Source organism: Rhinolophus sinicus, chromosome 1, assembly GCF_057876585.1.
Source record: "Rhinolophus sinicus isolate RSI-liver-muscle chromosome 1, RSI-T2T, whole genome shotgun sequence".
NCBI classification, from domain to species: domain Eukaryota; kingdom Metazoa; phylum Chordata; class Mammalia; order Chiroptera; family Rhinolophidae; genus Rhinolophus; species Rhinolophus sinicus.
Window position 1 is genome coordinate 185,548,497 of NC_142501.1, and position 23,525 is coordinate 185,572,021.

The 23,525-nt window shown below is 38.9% G+C and overlaps 1 protein-coding gene across 2 annotated transcripts; it reads right to left on the minus strand.

Annotated features, from left to right (window-relative positions):
* Nucleotides 1-1,862: 1,862 nt before the first annotated feature.
* Nucleotides 1,863-20,950, minus strand: ETNPPL (ethanolamine-phosphate phospho-lyase). 2 transcript variants are annotated; one of them, XM_019741922.3, is made up of 13 exons: nt 20,723-20,950; nt 18,124-18,242; nt 17,709-17,868; nt 15,150-15,224; nt 11,672-11,762; nt 10,243-10,359; nt 8,246-8,328; nt 7,416-7,641; nt 6,185-6,339; nt 5,419-5,508; nt 5,056-5,186; nt 3,554-3,621; nt 1,863-2,418 (listed from the first exon to the last, which is right to left on the minus strand). In XM_019741922.3, exons 1-13 carry the CDS (start codon nt 20,776-20,778, stop codon nt 2,302-2,304), a joined length of 1,488 nt encoding a protein of 495 aa, XP_019597481.3. In that variant the 5' UTR covers nt 20,779-20,950; the 3' UTR covers nt 1,863-2,301. The 2 variants fall into 2 exon arrangements, with proteins under 2 accessions (XP_019597481.3, XP_088648524.1); XM_088792398.1 differs by having other exon boundaries at nt 20,510-20,931.
* Between the last annotated feature and the right edge of the window lie 2,575 nt (nt 20,951-23,525).

Below are 23,525 nucleotides of genomic sequence, written 5' to 3' on the forward strand. Positions count from 1 at the left end.
GTCCTGCTGAGGCAAATGCTACTCTGTAGAGTCAGCCTCTGTGCCACAACTCCTCCACTGAAATGCCAGATGGGAGGGGGTTCAGGGTGGGTGAAAAGGGGAAGGCATTAAGAAGTACAAATTTGTTGTTACACAGTAGTCACGGGGATGTAGGATATAGCATGAGAAATATAGTCAATAACATTGTAATAACTATGTATGGTGCAGATGGGTACTGGATCTATGAGGGTGATGGATGAGAGGGGAGATGGGGGCAGTGAGAAAGGTGAAGGGATTAAGAAATACAAATTGGTAGTTACAAAATAGTCATGGGGATGTAAAGTATAGGGAATATAATCAATCATATGGTAATAACTATGTATAGTGCCAGGTGGGTACCAGTCAGGGGGATCACTTCCTAAATTATGTAAATGTCTAACTACTTCCCACTATGCTGTACACCTGAAACTAATATAATATTGGATGTCAATTCTAATTGAAAAATTTAAAAAGGGGGGAAAAGATAAAGAAGTATAATAGGTTTAGAGTTCCAAATATAAGACAGACAAGTCTTGGGGATGCAATATACAGCATAGGAAATATAGTCAATCATATGTGACAGCGTGGTACGCTGTCAGATGGTTGCTGGACTTATCATGGTGATCACTTCCACAGCACAGGGAATGTAATCAGTAATGTGGTGATAACTCTGCATAGTGCCAGGGGGGAACTGTTGAAAAACTATGATGTACACCTGAACCTAATATAATATTGTATGTTAGTTATATTTTAATAAAAATCTTAAAAACCTAAGTTTTAGATAACAAAGGAGAGTGGAGTGTATTGAAGAAAAAAGTCTTAGTTTTTTCTTATTTTATACTTGGAAGCCTAACACAGTGTGGGTTTTCTCCTTCCTCCCTTGAGCATGTATACTAGCTCCAGTAAGAGGGGACAGCAAGGGGTGCTCACAAAAGGGCTGATCTGTGCTGGGAAGGTCTGATTAGCTCGTCATCATCTTCTTTGCTAGAAGCCAACCAGAGACCTCTACTCCTTTTCCTCTTTGCCAACTCTGGGAACCAACCTCAGCATTATCCAGCCAGGATCCAGAATCGGTTATACTTTTAGGAGTAAAAAGTATTTAATAATGAGGCCTTGCATTTTTATAGCATTTTTATTTATGACAAATTTAGGAAGATTTTTACAATAATTTTCCTCCCAACATCCTTCTCAGTTATGATGAAACTGCCATAGCAAAATTATTACCTCTTCTTGATGGAACAAAACATACAGAGAAAGTTTAATAACTATTAGGAAGGCAATAGAGAGATTATGCAAAGTCAATACCAAAATTCAAATATCTCTCCATTCAGTACATTTCCCAAGTGGATGTCTCATGGCACCAGCATGCAATGAAGAGCCACTTGAGGTTCCAGGTTTCCTCATGTCTGATTAGATTGTGTGTGTGTGTGTGTGTGTGTGTGTGTGTGTGACAAACTCGATGGTGAGAAGAGGAAGAGGAAGAGGAAGATGTTTGGCTCAAAGTTAATTTCTCACCTGCAGGTAAGTGACTTGCCAAGGTGACACAATCTGAGCAGGCAGAGCTGAGTCTTCTGACCGGGAACACAGTGCTTTGGCTCCTGCTGCTGTTCCAGCTACATCATTAGAGTGTTTCTGGGTATATTTTTTGTTCCTCGACCCCAGGTTCCCACAGGATCACGATTAACCTAGTTCCCTAGTCCAAGCTCCCTGACAGAGGTCTGAATTATTCATTCATTTTTAACATTTGGTGTATGTGATTTTTTTCCAAATGGCTTTGATTTTAGCACCCCAACCCTTAATGTTCTCTGCAAAAGAAAGACAAACACTGCGCTAGTAAAAAAAAATTTTGGTTTACATCATATTTTATTTTATTATAGTTCATAAATATATTTTTATATAAATGGAATCATTAGAGAATTTGTATCTTAAGGCACTAAGTTTCCAACGTTAAGGAACTTACTGTACTTTGCTCTCTCATTTCAATCATTAAAACAGGAGGAGTAAAACTACCAACGTAATATTCAATGTGAAGCTTGAATTTAGTAGAATAAATTAAGTACATTCAGAAATCTCAAGTACGGAATCAACAGGCTAGAGGCTGAACAAACAATCTTGACGTGGTTTGATCATCACTTGGTTTATTCTCACTACTCACTTACTTTTTTTATTTACAAATCTGAATGGAACGCAAATTCTACCTTTAGAGAGTACAACAGAGGTGTTAAATGGACGCGACACTTCTATTCATTCAGCACATTTATCTTGCTTTAAGACACGAATCTCTCATGTCTTGAGCCTTTTACTGAGCAGTGAATGTTTATCCGTGCACAATCCATTTCTCTTTTGGCTGGGATTTTCTTTCTGGTCCGGAGCACCCTCACTGAGCACTTCCTTAGGAATCTGCAAGACAGGTGCACAAACCCAGTGGGTGCTCGAGCTGTAACCTTCCCAGCCTCCCCGGGGCTGGTCCACTGGCTGATGGACAAACAAAACACAACACAATACTTCCTGTTTCTCCCCACCCCTGAGTAGTGTCTTCCACAGATATTTGACATGTGATGTCAACATACAATTTGGGACTCCAAGCCAACATTTCAGAAATGTGTGTTCGCTTTGCTAACTCCAAAGGAGGACGTCCCGTGGTGAACTCTTTTACTTGGAAGCTCCTTTTCAATGCTTGCTCAGTTCTTAGACCTGTAATTGTGCCCTAGACAGATAAGCTACTCTGGGATAGCAGATAATCATTGATGTCTGAAATTGGTTTGTGCTGTACCAAGAGACAGAAGCGGTCCTGTTAGCAAATCATTTGCTCTCACTCAAATGGCCTCATGTTTTTCAATCAGGAAATGGACTTGCTGACTGCATTGGATGTGCAGGGAGGCTCAAGGCACTGACTGTTCCTTTATGGGTCAAAGTCATAAACAAATTATGCAACAAAGCTTCTCAAGCTTTTGGCCTTACTGTTTCCCGACCTGGGGAGCTCTTTCTCACACCCCAGGCAGCTCAGGGAGAGAATGGAAAGGCCCTCTGCTGGAAGCACATCAAATGCAGAAACTAGGCCACTCGGTGCCAGATGGTTCTCAGGCCCCAGCGGCCATTCGAAGTTTCTACTTTAGTTCACTACAGGACCAAACTCTGGAGCCAGGCTGCCAATGCTCCTGCTGATTTTAAAGAGCGGTGTGTGGGCATCTGAGGCAGTGTCAGGTGGTCTTCAGAGCAAACAAGAAGGCGTTTAGGACGTGTATTATCATCTCTCTATATTTTAAAGGCCCTCTTTATGGGCCCGCAGGGTTTTTTGGTTGTTATTATGGGCGTGATCCTATCAGAATGGTTCTTTGGCTTCATTCCTTTCCAGTGGTCTGACACATGCCTTGAAATTTAAGTGTGCACCCAAAAGTGCAACAATAAGCCAACCCCAGCAAAGAGGGTTTTATTCTAAAGGTCACTGTGTAATTTTAAAAAATTTACATTCCTTTTACGTAAATTTCTAAAGTTTGAAATGTTTCCCCTTAAAAATAAAGTAGCAGACTCTTACCTTTGTTCGGCAAGGTGTATTCTCGGAGATCACATTCTCAGTTTTGTCTCCGGTGGCTTCTTCTAAAACTATATCAAGGAAGACACAATGGAGAAAACAGAACATAAAAATCTCAAAAAAAACCCTTTGGTATCAATAAGAAAATCCTTATGAATAAGAGATAAATATGTTAAAAAATGTGTCACTATGAAAATTGCTGCTTTTAAGCTTTTATTATACTGTGTTTCCCCGAAAATGAGACTTAACCAGACAATCAGCTCTAATGCGTCTTTTGGAACAAAAATAAATATAAGACCCGGTCTTATTTTACTATAAGACCGGGTAATATAACATAAAATAATATAAAATATATAATATAATACCGGGTCTTATATTAATTTTTGCTCTGAAAGACGCATTAGAACTGACTGTCCAGCTAGGTCTTATTTTCGGGGAAACACGGTAGCGTTTCATCATTATCATTTACAAGTGGCACTGAGCCTGTGTTAGCTATGCCTAGGTCACTTCATTTAAAGGAAATTCTTTGACCCATCATTGACAATGCTTAAGAACTGAGTTGACTTTTAAGTACTCATGACAGACTTGCCCCAACCTCTACTCTTTCTTCTGCCTGGCCCTTCAAGGGACCAGAGGACACGCAGTCGTGTGCGGGATACTTGCCAGGTTTGGGTGTCAGCATCCTCTTAGTCTAAAGGCAGTGACTTATTACAAACAACTTTGGCTGACTCTTGAGTTCCCAAACATTAATGATCTATTTTGCATGCTACATTGATTCCTGGCTTTTCAGCCTTGTCCTAAACCTAAAAGACTGATAAGGGATCAGAGAAGTTGAATCTTAAAAGTATAACTGAAGCAACAACAAAAATTCTAACATTTGACAGTACTTAATGTTTTTCAACATGGTTTTACATTGTTAGTTTACTTTCTAATATCAATTTATGCCCATGACAGAAAAATGAATTAATCTAATTATATAATCAGATAAATAAGATAAATTCCTATGACAGCCTATAATACTGAATGACAAACAAAAGTCCTCAAAAATTATATTGTAATAAGTGAAATACTTAAAATCAAATGATTCAGCACATAGCAAATAATTGTTAACCCGTAGGCTATAATTTTTATTAATATTTCACATACTTTCATGGTACAATGTTGAACTACTATACACTGCAGCATTTGTGGTTCATGGTACAATGCAGACATGCAGTTTTTTAAAAACTGAAATGATAAAAATAAAGCTGTGCCATTTCAGTAAAAGCTTAGGTTTGGAGTTGTGTGAGTACAAAAAGAAAATTTCGATTTAACTAACAGTCCATGATGTTAATATTTTTCAGCTCTCCTTTTCTAATTCTTACTACAAAGTTAACACTCAGTTCTGCCTCCTTCACTTCTGTCATGAATAACAAGATACACAGCCATGTATGACCAGGTTGGGGTCGGGGGGCACGGGAGTGGGGGGCAAGGAGGCATCTAAAAAAAATTATCTGTGGACAGACCTGTTAGAATACCATCAAGTTGGTCCACCATAAACTTTGCATCTTCTTTAGTGAAGCACATAGGTGGTTTTAGTTTAAGCACATTTCTGTGAGGTCCATCAGCACTGAGAAGCACTCGCTTTTCTTTCATCCTAATTAGCATGCAGGAAACACATGTCAGTGCATACAAACGATAACCAAGATTCTTTACGAATGATGTGAACACAGCGCAGTTTAGTATTCTGCATACAAGAAGCCCACATTTATAAATTGCATGTGTCTTAAACTTTCCTTATTTGGAGAGATGGAAGGCAGTAAAAGAAGTTTTCAAGAGGGTGGGCAACCCAGAACCCGGACACCAAAAGGGGGTGGGAGTGCATTTACTTGTAAATAATGTGCTGAGCCTCAGCTGTGGCAGGAGTCCTTTTCTGATGGTCCTTTACTAAGTCAATTCCGATAAAAAGGCCAGTACCCCTGAGAAAGGTAAAGAAAGAAAACTTGACACACACTCTCAAACATTGCATTGTCACAAAAAATTAACAGTCTCTAAACTTCAGTTTAAATTGAGGCTGAATGTGACTCCTTTTAAGGGTAATTGTAATTGATTCTACCTAATCCAAAATACCAACCCAGTGTCCACAACTCTTTCCAGGTTTTGAAACAAGTTTGCTTTTGTCATCCAGTTTCCAGCCCCTCCCCCACACACTTAATTCAAAAGAAAAAGGCTTAAAAACAACCTCTTTAGACTATTTCCTTTCTCAGGACATTAATGATGATAAATGTTTCATGTTTATATGTATATATACCTATGCAAAATATTGAGTTTTCCAGGATATCATTTTAAATAATTTTTAATAGATAATTTAAAGTTATTTTAAGTCCCTTCTTTTCATCTTTTTGGTGCTGAAAATTAACCCAGCTTTACCTTTTTTAAAAAGTATACAAGTTAGGAAAGATATATACCCAAAAGTTAACAGTAGTGATGATATCTGGGTTCTAGATTAAGAATGAGTTTTTAAAAATTTTTTTTTATTTTCAGTGTTTTCTAGATTTAGTTTTATGCAATTTATTTTAAATGTATCAGGTAAAATATAAGTTATTTTCATTTGGAAAAATGAGTAACTACATAACAATGTCATGATAAACATACCTGATATCTCCTATCAAAGTGTGCTTAGCCTTCTGTTTATTCAGTAACTCAATAAGATAACTCCCTACTCTTGTGGCATTTCCTTGAAGGTCTTCATTTTCAATGACATCCAGGACAGCCAAACCAACAGCAGAAGACACTGGATTTCCTCCATACTTCAGAAAAAAGACACATGAGAAAACATGATAGTTGAATTAGTGGTATTGCTTCATTTATAAGAAATGTGGCTCATACATAAGCAAGTAAAGATATCATTTCGATAAAATTTTCTCTTGAGATATTAGTTTTGTAGACTTAGAATATAGCATGATTCTATTCATTCAGAATAAAAGGAAAATTCATTCCAAATTATATTCTCCATGCTTCATCACCAGTATGCAGGAGTAGCAGGAAATTTATCGGTTCAAAAAAATAGAAAATGTATTGGGAATTAAGGATTTCAAAGTGTGCCTCAGTGAGTGGGATATGTATTTCTGTCCTTGTATAGTTGTGTGGAAACAGCTAAGCAATGACATTTTTTCCAAATAATTTATGTCCTTAGAAAACAAATCCTGTTATACATATTGTACAAACAATAATAATTTTTCCAAGCTTAAAGCTTATGACTTTTAGGGATAAAACCAAGGAAATACTATTTCTTAAAGATAAAAATTTAGTATCTCCTATGATAGCCATATAACTTTTATAGTACTGAATCATCTAAACAGAGATGTTTTGGAAATTTAAATAAACTTGTAAATAATGTGTTGCGCCTCGGCTGTGGCAGGAGTCCTTTTCTGATGGTCCTTTACTAAGTCAATTCTGATAAAAAGGCCAGTACCCTGAGGAAGGTAAAGAAAGAAAACTTGACACAAACTCTATCAAACATTGCATTGTCACAAAAAATTAACAGTCTCTAAACTTCAGTTTAATTTGAGGCTGAATGTGACTCCTTTTAAGGAGTAAACAAAATATTATCATCCGTTTATGAAATATCATAACCTCTAGAGTTGAAGAGAACAGCCATCTATCAGTGGAATAATTATCAAGAACATTTGAGGAAAGGGAAAGATACAGAACGGAAAATTCAAGAATTGTTCCAGTTAGATGAAACATGGTTAGATCAAAGTTTGGCTAGGGTCCTGGGGTGGTTAGCTGGCAATACTGAGCTTTAATCTTCAGTAAATAGGCAAGAAGTATAAGAACTGCATTATTGCCCCTCTTAGCAGTAAAGTCATAGACAAAAATATACCGTATTGAAATACTCCATCCCAGAGCTGCTGAAGGCTTCTGCAATTTCTTTGGTTGTTATCACGCATGCCACTGGATGGCCATTGCCCATTGGTTTTCCCATTGTGACAATGTCTGGAACAAAGTCTTCACCATGCATTTGGAAGCTCCAGAAATGTTTCCCAACTCGTCCAAAGCCTACCTGAACTTCATCAGCTATAAACACACCCCCTGCTCCGCGAACATATCTGAAAAGCAAAAAGGACAGTCTTACGCCTTCAGGTCGCGGAGAGTCCCCACAGCCACCCACAAAGATACAGATTATGGAGGACTTAAAAAGTTGTTTACCTGGAGCCTGTAATCTTTGTTAAAAATACATCAGTGCTCAAAACCCCCAGTGACATCTATGTGATGCCACTGACTGAAATGCAACCACATAATTTCCAGATTAGATTTATTCTACATTGTTTGGGTTTGTACTACTTAAAGGAAGCTCTACTGCAGTATTTTAAGTGGGAAGAGAAAGAAGTGAACAAGACGTAGTGTTTAGGAAGGTTAATCTTCAAATTTTTCCTACTTGGTCAGGCTTAGGCACCAGCCAATCAGAGAGGATGTCAGGCTGGGGCTGGAGCAGAGTCCTAGAGGCCCCCGCGCTGGACCATGTGTACGCCCTTCATTTGCCGGATCTTGGGAAGGTGGAGAAATTTCCAGAGCCCTGGGGTGGCAGGCACTCCGAAGTGACTGCTTACCAGCTAGTTAGGAAGTATGTCAATATTTTAACAACCAGTATGGCCCTACGGAATTGTCACGGTGCCCTCAGTTTGACCAAGGGTGCCCACATCCAGTACATACTCTGCCACTTTCTGGAAGTAGCCTGCTGGAGGAATTATTTGTCCGCCACAACTCTGCATGGATTCAGCAATAAAGGCAGCAATCTATACAAGAGAAGATGGGGTCACAGTCCATTAGGTCCCCCTCATATCACCTAAAAAGAGGACTTCTTATAGAGCAGGGTTTTAAAAATGGCTGCGAATGGACCTGTGGCAAGGGAAAATAGGCCATTTGATTAAAAAGAAAAGATGTCTATGCTGGAAAAGCAACTGATCTGAAGCATTAATTTCTGAAAGTCGAGGGTATCCGTGAAACTTGCCATGAGAAATGGAGGAGAGGGTGCTTTCTATTTCTCCATAATTAATTTAAATGCAGTGTTTTCTTTAGGATCAACTGAATAAAACTGATGTTTTGATCAGTATTGATATGAATCTCTAAAAAAGTTCCCCAGGCTCTAAATATATGACTGTGGTGCCTATTTCCTCAGCTTGGTGAAATAGTGCTGCGTGAGCCTGGAATTTCCATGAACGAAATGGGATGGTGACCTGAGGCCACTGCTAGTTACTGTGTTATATTTCTAATTCTTGCCCTGAACCATGTCTAACTCAACAGAATCAGGCAATTCACAATAGGAACTACAGAGGAAATGTTCTAGAGGCTAAGAAAGGAGAAGTAGAAAATAGACAACGCTGAACTAAGAAGAGAAAGCATGAAAATGAGATATGCAGTCAAGAAACCAAGGTTCTCGTCCAGAGTGCCTCTTAGGAAATAACTGTCTTACCTTGGCTTAAGTCTTTCGCTTTAGAATATTTCATTTATCAGTTATAAAATGAAGTCGTTGGACTCAACAGATTTCTTGTCTACATTTCCATCACTTTGTAAGCACATCTAATATTCGGAAGCATCCGTTTTATATTTGCTCATTGCTTTCAGCGTTGTTAACATGACAGCATCAATTCAAGAACTACTGAAGGCTAATGTGCTCAAAAATTTGTCCAAACCCCTTTAGCAGTGAAAAAACCATAAGATCTGGGAAATGTAAATTTTGTTTTCCTGGAAGCAGTGTTCACTGTTCATGTAAAGAGGTAAAGGCTGCATGTGAGGAGGAAAAGAGTATGAAGCTCCTACAATAGGCAGATATTAGGTCTGCCTGCACAGGTATCACATAAAAAGATGTGAAAATCGAATGGATTAGGAAGAAAGAGAAGAGAGTTAAGAAATGCAAACGACTCTCCAGTCATTAAGACAAAAATACATGAATAGGAAAAAGCAAAGCCTTCACTTTTATCTCAGTTGAGATTTTTTTTATCGCCATGTCGATGCCATAAGCACGTTAAAGGCAAAGCCTGTAGCACATCTCATTCAAACTCCACGTACGTCACCCTCAAATGAGCTGAGAATTTAATGTTAAGCTGAAGACAGTGGGGCAAAGTCTGAGAAAATGGAAAGTCTCTTTTCTACTCTGGAGGATTCTGGTTCTGTCTTAGAAATCCAGGCCCAGATTGGAAGAAACGTTTTCTGCCATGACTTATCTAAGCTCCGCGGCTTTGGGAAAGTTGAACCAGTTGAAAGGAAGTGCCAAGGCTCCCTTGTGCGTCCTGGAGACAGCAGTGGTTCTGAGGCTCCAGGGCCACTCTGTCCCTCCCACTCCCATCACCATATATCAGCCTCTTGTGCGGCTGTTCATTAGAGTAGTCTATCACTGGCATATCACCTTCCTTAATTCTCTCTCCTGCCCCTTTGGACCGAGTCTGCATCCCACTGGGAAGGTCAGAGTTAGGCCACCAGCTTTGGAATAGGCACAGTGATTACATTTCCAGGATAAATAAAAATAGATAACCTTAGAGGTATGATTATAATAATGCGCTTTTTGAAATATGAACCAAGTGAAAATGTAACCAGAAAAGATCAGAAAGGGACTTGAAATCTAATTCTTTCCCATCTCTCCAATGTATCACAGTGATTTAAGTCCATTTTATAAAAGATGTTAAAATGTTTCCCAAGCTATAAATACAAACCTTCCTTCCATTCTTATGAGCTTCTTCAATAATTTTCTTCACTTCATCTGCATAAGCGCTGGCTGGGTCGGCATGGTCTTCTCTATATTTTCCTCTGTAAGTATCTGGAGTTGGTGCCTGAAAACATCAAATGATACCATTTCTCATGATTTGCCTTTTGGACAAGCTAGCCTTTAAATGTTGGCAATTCCCCACGAGAGCACATTAGAAAGGTGACCATGTAGACTTAAGTGACTTTGCATTATTTTGTTCTATTTCTGTGACATTTCTATTTTTGTGACATTTCTGATCCGTCCTAATTCTGTTAAATACTGAAATCTTTGAATCGTGAATGGCACCTTGGATTTGCTCCTAGCCCGTTAGAAGTCAAGACTGCATCCCTATTCACATAAGGACCAAATTCAAATCAACAAGTGTGATGATATTGTTTGAAAATTTCAATGAATGGAAATTGGATTAACTATTCTAGATTGAAAAATAGATCAACACTTACCAACTACATAGCAATTTGTAATCATTCAGAAAACTAGAGTGCCTTAGCATTGATTCCAGATCTTTAAATTTTGAAAGAAGATATTGATGATTCGCTTAAGAAAGTCTACTGATCCTTAACAAAAGTTTTAAACTTGATTGGTTTATTTACTATTTATTTTACTTAATAAATCTATATAATAATTTAACATAGAGCAATTTAATTTTAAGACAGTCATACACACTTAATTCAACTCTGAATTTCAAGTTGACATCAGTGATAGCAAAAGTAATTAAAGATCAACAGGCAAGAAAAATAAAATGATAGTTGTGAATTAAAGCTATCACTACCACAATACTAAGTTGCCCATTGTGTTACTCATCAATGGATATTTTTAAAAATACATTTTATTGGGGAATATTGGGGAACAGTGGAGAACAGTGTGCTTCTCCAGGGCCCATCAGCTCCAAGTCGTTGTCCTTCAATCTAGTTGTGGAGGGCGCAGCTCAGCTCCAAGTCTAGTCGCCGTTTTCAATCTTTAGTTGCAGGGGGCACAGCCCACCATCCCATGTGGGAATTGAACCGGCAACCTTGTTGTTGAGAGCTCACGCTTTAACCAACTGAGCCATCCGGCCGCCCCTCTGGAAGCTCAGCAGCAGCTCGTTGTCTTCATACTAGTTGTGGAGGGTGCAGCTCACTGGCCCATGTGGAAATCTAACCGGCAACCCTGTTGATTAGAGCTCTCAGTCTAACAAACTGAGCCATCCAGCCGCCCCTCATCAATGGATTTTAAGCTACATCCTGTCATTAACTAGCTCTTTGACTTCAGCAAGTCACATACTGCTCTAGATCTTGTTTCTTTTTCATGTTTTCATTTCAATAAAAGGATTGGACTGTATTATCACTAGGCATTCTTCCAGTACTAACATTCTAATTCTTGGATTCTAAAATACTTACCACATGCACAAATTCTTTCTTGACAGCTCTGCCCTTTCCAAATTTATATGGACTGATGTCAATTAAAGATGATAGGTGACCATGGTAAGCACTGAAAAGAAAAAGAACAGTAACCAAGATCGCTTCAAAGAAGGATGTTTTTCTAATACTATGAAAAACAGTATTGCATATCATCCAGGGAGAATCTCAACATTGGTTCCAGATTTAACTATATGGGATCTAATTTTTCATGGCAAGACTGGCCATTTAATTTTTCCAGTTTTCCTTATTTATGTAATAAAACACATGAAAAGCTAAGTATGTATCCTCATAGACGATGTCTTTTTAGCCAGTAAAGAACTTAATTTCTTTAAAGTATATAATATCTGCTGAATTAGACTGTCTAAAGGTAAAAAAAAAATTTATAGCTTCATGAAAAACTTCATACGTATGTATGTATTCTTTAAATGTATTTGATAGTTACATTCTAGTAAATTAAAACAAAATGACCTTGTATCATAGAATGGGCTGTGTTTCTGTTTAGGATGGTTTCCAAAGGATGTCTAGTCGCATATGTCAGGCAAATACAAGTTAGCAAGGAACACACGGTCTCTTCAAGACTGAGAGGTGATCAAGTGGCTATGAAATTCTTTTCTCTTACTTAAAATACAGGTAGCTATGATATTCCCCTTTCTGTGTCTTGCCCAGAGATATAATTGGGAGATCTGGAAGAGAAATATCAAAGGCCCATGAATAGATAAAGCAAAGAGGGAAGGCTTCCGCTATCACAGATTAAGCCATTAGTCTACAGAGTTAGACTAATAAAATTAGTATGGCACTGGAATAAGAACAAAGAGACGACTGGGACAGAGGGCGAGCTTAGAGATACATCCATACATAAATGGTAACACAGTGGACTCCAGATAGATTCGGTATGAGGAGTAATTATAAAGGCAGTAGAAGAAAACAAAGAACATCTTTGGGATCTGGGGAGTTAGGAAAGAGATATTAACAAGATTTAGAAAACACAAACCATAAGATGAAAATTTTATCTATTTGATTTGAACAAAATGAAAGGTTTCTGCTCAAGGATACCAATGACTTAGTTAAAAGACTAAATGATAAATAGAGAAAAGACATTTGACTGTCTCAAACGAAAAGAGATTAATGTCCAACATGGTGGTTCTCAATTCTGCCTCTATATTAGGACCACTTGGGCAATTAAAAATATATATACTGTTTTCTAGAATCCACCTCTAGAGATTCTTTTAATTGGTCTAGACTGGGACCTAGGCATTGGTGTTTTTTTAAAAAAATTCCCTCGTAATTCTAAAACAGAGTTAAGGTTGAAATCCTCTAATATAGACTATATAAGCAACCGCAATTCAACAAGAAAAGGGTGGAATCCCAATAGAAAAATGGGCAAAGAATATGAACCGATAATTTTCAGAACAGAAATAACAAATGCATAAGTGTAAGAAGAGATACTCAAACTCATAATTAGAAAATTGCTAATTAAAACAACATCGATACTTTATACCTATTAGAATGGTGGCAAAATTAGAAAAAAAATTAGAAAGCAGGATACTATTATGTTTTGGTGAGGATATGGAAAAATAGGAAGTTTTATGCACTGTATGGTCCTGCAACCATTCTGGAGATGGATCTGGCAGTATTAAGTCAAATTAGCAATGCTTATAGTACCCCTATGGCCTCGTTATCCTGTTTCTGGGTGTTTGTCCCTAAGAAATTCTCAGAAAGGTCCATAAGGGCACATGTACAAGGATGCTCATTGCAGCGCTGTTTGTGGTAGCTGGCGGTAGCCATCACTGGGAGGAATGATAGGCAGTTGTTCCAGCTGCGCTGTCCCCCGTGGCAGCCACTCCCACATGTAGCTCCTGAGCACCTGGAAAGCAGCTAGTCAGAATTGAGATGTGCTGTAAGTATAAGACATACACTGAATTTTAAAGCCAATACAGAAAAAAGAGAGAAAGAGAGAAAATGTTTAATATCTTTATACTGATTACACGTTGAAATGAAATTTCAGATATAACAGCTACTAGAAAAAATAAGTTCCCTATGTGGCTCACAATATATTTCTATTGGAAAGCACTGAATTAGAAGAATAGATGTATACCCAGAAACATAGAACCTTGAAACAGTGCTAAGGGAATAAAGTCAGAAACAGAAAGAGCTCTATAGCAATATTTGTAAAATTAAAACAGATGCATGTAAAATAATCTACATTTTACAAAAATAATAACTAAAAGATGTTATTAGAATAGTTGTCTGTATATAGGTAGGGGAGAAGGGGAATAAAAGAGACCCAGAAAATCAACTGTGGTAGCTCCCTCCCACCCCACCAAAGATGCCCGCGTCCTAACCTAAACCTTGGAACCAAAGACTATGTTACATGGAAAAGGGGACTTTGCAGATGTGATTGAATTAAGTATCTTGAGATGGAGAGATAATCCTGGAGGGTCCAATGTCATCACAAGTCTTTATAAGTGAAAAGAGGCAGGAAGATGGTGGTCAGAGACATGAGAGATGACGTGAGGATGGACGCAGAGGCTGGAGTAATATAATGGCTGCCTCTGAAGGTGAAGGAAGGGACCACAAGCCAAGAAATGCAGGTGGCCTCTAGAAGCAGGATAAAGCAAGGAACAGGTTCTCTAGAGCCTCCAGAAGGACCTAGCCCTGTTGACACCTTGATTTTAGCCCAGTGAGACCCACTCTGGACTTCTGACATACAGAACTATAAGAGAAGAAATTTGTGTTGCTTAAGCCACTAAGTCTGAGGTAATTTTTTTACAGCAACAATAGAAAACTAATATACCAACCAACACATAAAGTGAGAAAAGTCTATAGAGAAAAAGAAATAAGAGGCATGTTCAATTTAACCCTCTATGCCTAAGATTGGTGGGGTGGAGAGGTAAAAAAAAATTAAATCTCCTTAGTGAAGATGGAAGTTGTTGGATTTCTTGTTTAAAATGTAATAAATTCATGTTTGAAAGGTAAGATTAACTAGCAACTGTGAATAGTCATAAACTAAAGAGAAAGTACTTTTACTTGGCTGCTTGTTTTCTTTAAAATTTGCTCTAAATTTTTATCTTTTAAATTAATTATAGTGCATAATCACAATAGTGAAGTGAATGCTTGGATTTTTAAGATACTAATTGTATTTTTGTCTTGAAAAAGACTGAGTTATACATTGTAGTGTCTCAATAAATAGTTAACATGAGAGAACTAAGCACTGATTCATGCCCATGAGGCCATGACCACAGCACCCAGTAGATCCTCCCCTGTTTTCATGTACTTGGAAGGAATTTCGGCATCCTGCAGGCCTAAACTGGTGTTGGTCCCCTAATACATAGTAAAAATCACTGTGCCATATAGCCACCCCCCTCTCCACGTGCTTATGGTATTAGTATGGATAGGATCAACACGATTTTGTCTCTGAAGCAGCTTCTTGCTTAGAAATCTTTCATCTAGGACTTACTGGTCAAGAGTGATCACATCTTCGTGGCCCCTGAACTGCCGAGCCAGGCGTAAGGCTAAGTCATTGGCTTCTGATCTATAAGACAACAGAGAGAGGGAACAGTGTCACATAAGCTCTTTTCAAAATATTTCAAAAGTTTAGTTTAAAAGTTACAAGATTCTAACTACAGTGGTCCCCCATTATCTGAGCGGAATATGTTCCAAGAGCTCAGTGAATGCCTAAAACCATGGATATTACTGAACCCTATATATATATTTTTCCCTATATGTACATACCCATGATTGTTTAATTTATAAATTAGGCACAGTAAGAGATTAACAACAATCACTAATACTCAACTACAACAATTATAACAAAACACTGTCATGAAAGTTATGTGAATATGCTCTTTCTGTAAAATTATTTTATTGTACTGTACTCAACTTTTCACTCAAAGGAAGTACTTTCTGGCTTCTCTTCGGCATATCCAAATTGCCGGCACCAGTACTCTTGTGCTTTGGGTCCATTATTCAGTAAAATCAGGGTTACCTGAACACAAGCACTGCAATACCCTAGGTGATCAGACAGTCCACCTGATCACTGAGAGGGCTACTAATGATGAACGGACAGGGAGCGTGTACAGCCTGCATACATTGGACAAAGGAATGATTCATGTCCCGGGCAGGACCAAGCCAGATGACATGAGATTTCACCACGCTACTCAGAATGGAGAACAATTTAACACTTATGAATTGTTGGTTTTTGGAATTTTCCATTTAATATTTTTGGACCACGGTTGGCCATGGGTAACTGGAACCGCGCAAAGCAAAATCTCGAATAAGGGGGAAGCTATCGTGTTCAGAAATGTATTAAGAAATCAGTTGAACTCCTCTCCTTCCCCTTCAATTTTTCCCACCCAACAATCTCACTTCATCCTTTTAATACAAATTCCCCAGATGTCTTCAATAAAGAATGAGACAACTTGGGATATGCAATACGAATAAAGGATATGCTGCCCATTTCTAACTTTAGCAGAGTTCAGTCACCTCAATAGGTGACTAACTTTGAGGACACTGAGAAGCCTGCCTTAAGCCTCATCTCCCTGGGAGGAATGGGAGTGTGAGGGCCCATTACTTGGCTACTAATCTCCGTTGTACTGGCTCAATATTGGATGAGTTCCCTATCTATAAAATGAAGATCATAATTTTTCTATCTGGTTCAGAGAGTCTAACTAGACACAGGGGAAGAAAATAATAATTTGTGGAACATTTTCTATCTGCCAGACATCATGCTGAGTGTTTTGCTATTTACTCTCAGAACTACTCTGCCAGGCAAGTATTGCCATCTCCTTTTTATGGATGAAGAAATAGCCTCAAAGGTTAAGTAACAAGAATAAATCCTCACAGCTAGTAAGAGGCAGAGTCAGTTTTCAGACTGAAGCCTGTTTAACTTCAAGATTATTTTTTGTACCGTCCCAAGGCTCTATCGTCTCCAGTCTTTGGGGATAGTGTTCTTTGGGTCTAACCCCTCTTTGACAGTATAGGATTCCTTAGCAGTGAAAGTCAAATATTATGATATCTAATTTATTGAAAGCAAGAACACTTTATAACAAAATATTTAAATTCTTTACAAAGAAAAAAGAATGATCTTTTGGCTAAAAATTTGCTTTTAAACTATCTTATTGTAAAGGGAAAAGTGAATCACAGAATCACATAGTCAAATATTTACAGAATTTCTAATAGCTAATTTTAACATATATGTACGTATCATTTTAAAATATGAGTTTATGCTGTATATACAGGTTTCCTCCCAATATAACATTGCCTTGTAAGCTGCTCACATGTCATTAGATATGTATTTTCAAAATATACTTTTTAATGTCTGCACAATATTCCCTAGAATGGATATATAGTAATTTGAATTTACAGAATTTAAGAGTTGGAACATATCTATTCCCTTGAATTTATTCCTTCCCTCTTTGTGTTGCAGAAATATGTTCAATTGCCTAAGAAAACAAACCAATCAAAAATCTTACAAAAGTTATAGCTTGTTTGGTAGAGTTCTTTCTTTGTTAAAACACCGCAATCATGCTTTGAAAAAACTACATAGGCTTGTGGATTCTTTAGCTACTTACTCTACTTCCCAAAGAGGTGAGTGGCATTTGACTATTTAGGTTTTCTCACATGAACACCAGACTTGAATATTTTTGCTTTGGTCATGACCTAAGTATCTAACCTTTAGGGATGTTTAAGAGGATGCCTTCCCCATCTTTCACCAAGGAAGCCATGGTAATAAAAAGTTAAGTGGCATGTACATGTTAATCATCACACTGTTACAGGCTGTGCTCAGAAGCTTTGGAACACAAGTCTGGCGTCCCATCGACAACCGGCTCATGGAGGAAAGCAGAAGAACCAGATTGGTCAGGTCCCCAGCATATGACCACTTAGTAAATGGCAAGAATGTCAGGAAACTTTTTGAGACATTTTGTGCTCCACCACAAGGCGAAAAGAAAAGGTATGCGCCAGAGAGTAATCAAAGAGATTGCTGGGAATGGGATAGGTGGGAAGCCTGGAAACATACCCTGAATTTGTAAAATAGCAAACAGAGAGTTTCTCCGGCAGGGTTGCGGAAAGGCGCTTGGCGTACTCGACAATGTTGTCGTGGAGGAACCGAGAATTTGTATTTAGCACCTCCATCTGTTTCTGGGCAGCTTTGACCACTTCTGGGTGACAGTGTCCCACTAAAATTTAGGAGACAAAAACCAAAGAAATAAGTTACAATACTAAATGCCTGGCAAGTGAGGAGGATTCTGAAGCAAGAAAACAAAAATGAGCTTCTTTCTGTTCCACAGTTTGCTACAACTTTTCTCTGCTAGGACTCTGGCCGGGTTCAGCAAAGGAACCGCAGCCCCTGCAATTCCTGAGACGTATATTAATGGGGTCAAGTCTGCCTTACTCCATACAGGTATTAAGGCACAATAAGTCAGGACAGTTACCATGGGCGACGTTGTTGATGCAATCCAGGTACTGTGCCCCATTCTCGTCAAACATGTACTGCCGCTGGGCTCGCACTATTTTGATGGGATCCGCAGCAAAGAAAACTTTGCATGAAGGCCTAGAAATAATGAAAGGAAACACTCCGGTCTGCCAGTGTTTTTCCTTCTCAACGAAAGTCATGATAAGTGGAAAATTACAATTATATAAAGGAAAGGGGAAACACAACCTAGGTGACATAACTTTTTATTTCGTATCGGCCTGGAAACTCTTACCTTAATCTTCCATTTGTGACACCGCTCACATTTCTTGTGCTTGTTATATTAAATTTGCCATGATTTGACAACTCTATTTAGAAGCACATGGATCAACTCTTACAGTTCTAATTACACAAAACAATAACTATTTTTCCTTTGGGAAATATTGTTCTATTAGGGAAAAAAACCCCAAACTTTTTTTTTTTTTTTGAGGCTTACTATGTGTCAGGAACTGACAAATTCACAAATATTATCTCATTCAATACTCCCAACAATTATATGAAATAGGGGTTATTGTCGTTCTCATTTTTATAGGTGAGGAAACTGGTGCACAGAAAAATTAAGGGACTTGTTTAAGGTTACACAGCCAGTAGGTGAGAAAACCAGAATCTTATGCCATAGCCCAAGGTAGTGCTTTTTTAATTTCTCTCTCTCTCTCCTTCCAATGTCATTTATAAAGAAATACGTAGCACTAAAGGCTAAATACAAATAACTTAGTGACAAATACTATAAAAGAGATTTTATGGGAGATCATTTCTATGTCTTTGAGTGGTACTTGTCCTGTATCAAATGGATTTTCTATTCTTAAATAATAAAATCCAACTATTCTTCTAAACCTTTAATCCAGTATTTTGAGCATAATAGTCATCCATATTTTTTATTATTTGGATGAATGTCTAGAGTACACATTTTAGCAACATAGAAACATCACAACAGAAACATCTAATATTGACTACATGGACATTTAAAAACTAAAACAATATAATATTCTTATTTTGGTGATTTTGCATGCACAAAAACTGCCAAATGCATAAGAGGTAATTTAGAGAGTAATTAGGTATTTCTATATGAAGGCCATATGCAACTGTTTAGAAAGCGTTTTGATTATTGTGACTAGGTCACCTTAAATTTTAAAATTGCCTAAGATTAAGCATCATCAGCTAAAATAAAACTAATATTTAATAAGAATTTCTTATTGGCTCAAATTCAGCTGTTAGTTTATACCTACGAACTAGAATCCAAAGAAAACCTTTGTTCTGAATATGGGCTGAAAACTGCAGACTTCACCTTGCCTTGTTAATGTACTTTCCACCTTGCCCCTCAGACCTCGGGTAAAATTTTTCCAGTCAGTCCATGGCTACATTCCTCCTTTTACAGAATTTTATCTGCTCACGGCAGAAATCATTAGGTTTTCATTGGGATCTAACTATATAGAATTGAAAACTAACAGAAAAAAGCAGTGATTGGAAAAAGGGAAAGGGGTGGTCGGATAATGAGGAGGAATGTGACCATTTTGACTGCGGGGTTGAGAGAGCGTCAACTAGACTCCTAAACCCTTTAGCAATTTCCCAGGTCGATATCAGGAACCTCGGTACGAGAACTGCCCAGCACTTCCCCGAAGAGGACCCTGGTTCTTTTCTTTCTTGTGCCCCAGTTCTCTGGCCCGCCCGCTGCAGCGCTTGTTAATTATATGTAAACATGGCAGACCCTGGATTTTACAGGGGCTAAGAGTCGCGGAGGGCCGCAATCATCATTCATTTTTACATGTACCTTAAAAAAACACACACAAAAACCCCGACCAGATCTCACTTATTAATTTCATTTGCTCGCTCCTGGTAAGCAGAATGTTATTCCTACTTTCATAGAAGAGGAAATTAATTTGACAGAGGTCACACTGGTAAGACGACACCCTATTAGGACCAGAGCTCAGGTCTGACAACACTCAGTCTCTTAACGTTCATCAGTATATTACCAAGTTGTTTATAGCGTGGGCAAAACAAACGTAGACTAGAGAACACTGCATTTTTAAATTGAAACGAGGGCAAAGCATGGAAGACTAAGGTGGTTAAATAGCGTCTTAAAGAAGGTGGTTACTGGCTGGGTTAACCCTTTACCATCTAACCAAGCATGCAATAAGAAAAAGCTCACTTTAAACAAAAGTTGTCAGAATTAGCTTGTTTTCACAGTCATCATCAAAATTATTTTATAGTTTTGAAAAGCTTCCGAGTTGGTGGGAGTGGCGGAGAAGTACCCTTCCTCCTCCCAGCGCCCATCCCAGGAATGGTGTTTCCCTAGGGCCATTAACCCTCACGTGTCTCCCCCTCCAGCGGGCCCACAGCCCCACTCCTACCCGGCTTGCAGAGCCGGGACCACGCCGGAGGCAGGAGGGCGCCCCTGCAGGCGGCGGCGCGCGTGCGCAGGTGCGGTGGCAGCGGCGGCCGCTGGCGGAGCGTCTGCGAGGCGCTCCTCGCTCTCCCGCTCCCAGCCAAGCTTAAGCTTTTCTGCCCCCTGCTCTGGTTATTCCCCTTCTCTGCGTCTTCCCTCGGGGCTGGGGAGCCCTTACCCGATGTGCTTCCTCCTCAGCGCCAGAGTGTCCTGCTTGCAGTACAGCTCGCACATGGTGGCGGAGTGGCGGGGCGCTCCCAGATGCCTCCCCTGTCCTGTCTGCGCGCCTCCTCGGGAGCCCACGGCCTGCCTCAGTAGCGGGCCTTTCCTCCCGTCATCCAGCGTTGGGTCCCTTTGCCCTGGGCTTCGGAGGGCACTGGTGGCATCGACTAGCAAGGGTCATCTCCCTTTTAAGTCTTGCCCTGCCTTTGCCCTTCCCCAAGCCCCACCCTCCTCGGCCTGGAGCCTGCTTGGCAAGTCACTGGACTAGCCACTCATTCGCCACCCACCCTCCGCCCCCCGCCCCCTGCCCCCTGCCCCCATCCTAACTGGCTGCTGTTCCTGCCCCGCTGATGCTCACTTCCCCTCCCCATCCCTTTACTTCTGACTCTCCTTTAGTTTTCTGACTTTTCTTTGCCTTCGCCTTTCTTTTCTCCTCTGCGTGCGAATTACCCCCTTCCCACTTTCTTGTTTCTTTTTTGTGTATCTCATTATTTTCTTGTAAACATTCAAAGATAGGCGCTGTCTGGAGATACCAAGACTAAACAGTTGTCTCCATTCTCACACTGAGAGTATTCCATTCATAACCTACCATAACTCAACAAAAGTAACAAGTCACAGTCCCTAAGGGTAAAGGACAGACTCAGCTTCGTATATGTTGGGAGTGATAATGTATAGTGTTTTAAACATCTGCTTTGACAATAACTGCACTTCTAATTTCTCTAGTACTGCACAGATTACAAAACATTCACGTGATTTATTTGGTTCAGTCCGGAAAACAACAGAAAGATGAGCAGGAGCATGAGTGTTATCATCCCATTTAATGTGCTGGCAAAGTGAGGTTGTCTCTGTTCCACAATTACACACCTACCTGGTGGTGAACTTGGAATTCATCCCTAGGCTTCTTGAATTCCTTTACGATGATCTTGGCACACTGATCAAATTTGAAGTTAAATAGGTGGACAGAGGAAACTCTAACTATAACATTAAATCACAAATTATTATTATTTCTTTTTTATCCCATTTGTTTATTCAAATATTCTGGTATTATTATTTTTTTTTAATTTTATTAGTTACAAATTATTTTAAGAAATGGAGATCATCTGGTTTAACCCCCGTAGATAAGAGCAGAGAGGCACAAGAAAGGTAAAGTCTTATTCAAGGTCACGCAACTACTTAGCCATAGAACTTCTTTCTGTGTTTTGAAAGGCAGCAGAGAAAGCCTAGTTTACCTATAACAACACACTTGATAAATGTTTGCAAATGACCTTTCTCTTGAATAAAGTTGTTAGTTTACATTAACGTACTGCAGGAGTAGAATTATATTGTCTAAGATAGGTTGAGAAATGGACTCCTGTGATGAACAGTGTGTTAAGAATTCTAGGTGTTATACATGAAGGGCAGAAGTCACTTAAGAAATTGAATGAAATCCCAATCATGTAATCTTGGTTTAGTTCCATACCTAAAAAATATTGCCAAATGTATATCTACTTCAAACTACCTAGACCTAAATGAAGTCACAGCTAGTCACGCTCCCTCCACAAACCTCCAACAGTCCCTTGTTATATCCAGTGCTTTATAATACTTGTATGTTCTTTATATAATGCTGGACTAAGAGTCTTGAGTTCTAGACATGAAACTATCTGGGCTTTTTGACCTTTTGGAGGCCTAATTTCCTTGTATTTAAAACACACACACACACACACACACACACACACACACACACACAAAGGATCTCTCTCTGACTCAAAGTATTATAAGTAAGGCTTAAAAGAGATCATGATTGTGGAATATGTGTCAGGATTATTTATGTCTCAATGCTCCTGCCTTCTTGGTCCTTTTGTGTTTTTTTTCACCTGACTTCTCAGTAGAGTTGACCACTCCTTTCTTCTTGATACATTTTCTCTTTTGAATTCTTGAGTCCTCCACTCTTCCTGATTTTTCTCTTCTCTCACGCAACATCTAAATGTTGGTATCTCTCAAAGTCAGGGCCTGGGCCCTTTCTTTTCTCTGTCCTCTTTCCTAAGGTGATCCAAAATGATTCCCTTGGATTTGGAACCCATCGAGGTGCCAGATTTACATTGCCACCCAGATCTTTCTTCTCAGTTCCAGACTCTCCTATCCACTTCCTTTCTTGACATCTCCACTTAGAAGTCTTATAAACACCTCAGACTGCGTGAATCCAAAATGAAAGCTTTGGTCCCCACCCTCCAAACTATTGCCTCCAATGAGCTCCCATCACCAGGCATTTATTCACTCACTTAAAATATACCTAATGCTCACTGTATGACACTGAATGTTTCAGTTGCTGGAGAAAAACAGTGAACTATAATGAAAGACCTGCCCTCTATGGCTCCCATTCCAGATCTGCACTTTCCAGTACATAGCCACTAGCCAGAGGTATGATTAAGGACTTGAAATGTGGCTAGTCTCAACTGAGACGTTCTAACAGTGAAAAACACACACCATATTTTGAAGACTTAGTACAAAAAAATGTAAAAATATCTCTTATTTATTTTTTATATTATTTGTTGAAATATTTTGGATATATTGGGTTAACTAAAATATATCGGTAAAATTAATTTCACCTCGTTTTAATGTGGCTACTAGCAAGTTTAAAATTACATATGTGGCTGGCATTCATTTTCTATTGGACAGCATTATTGTAGATGGACAGAATAAATAAATAAAGAACTAAATTAACAAGATAATGACTTCAGTTGCTTTAACTGTGGTAAGTGCCTTGAAGGAAATAAACTGAG

What these genes read in the sequence shown, in the direction of transcription:
- ETNPPL (XM_019741922.3), bottom strand. Translation starts at nt 20,778, where the DNA reads ATGTGCGAGCTGTACTGCAAGCAGGACACTCTGGCGCTGAGGAGGAAG. An exon ending in ACTTTGATAGGAGATATCAG is followed by an intron (nt 5,509 to 6,184) that starts GTATGTTTATCA and finishes TACCTTTCTCAG; the next exon opens with GGGTACTGGCCTTTTTATCG. An exon ending in ACTTGATGGTATTCTAACAG is followed by an intron (nt 3,622 to 5,055) that starts GTCTGTCCACAG and finishes TCCTTGATATAG; the next exon opens with TTTTAGAAGAAGCCACCGGA.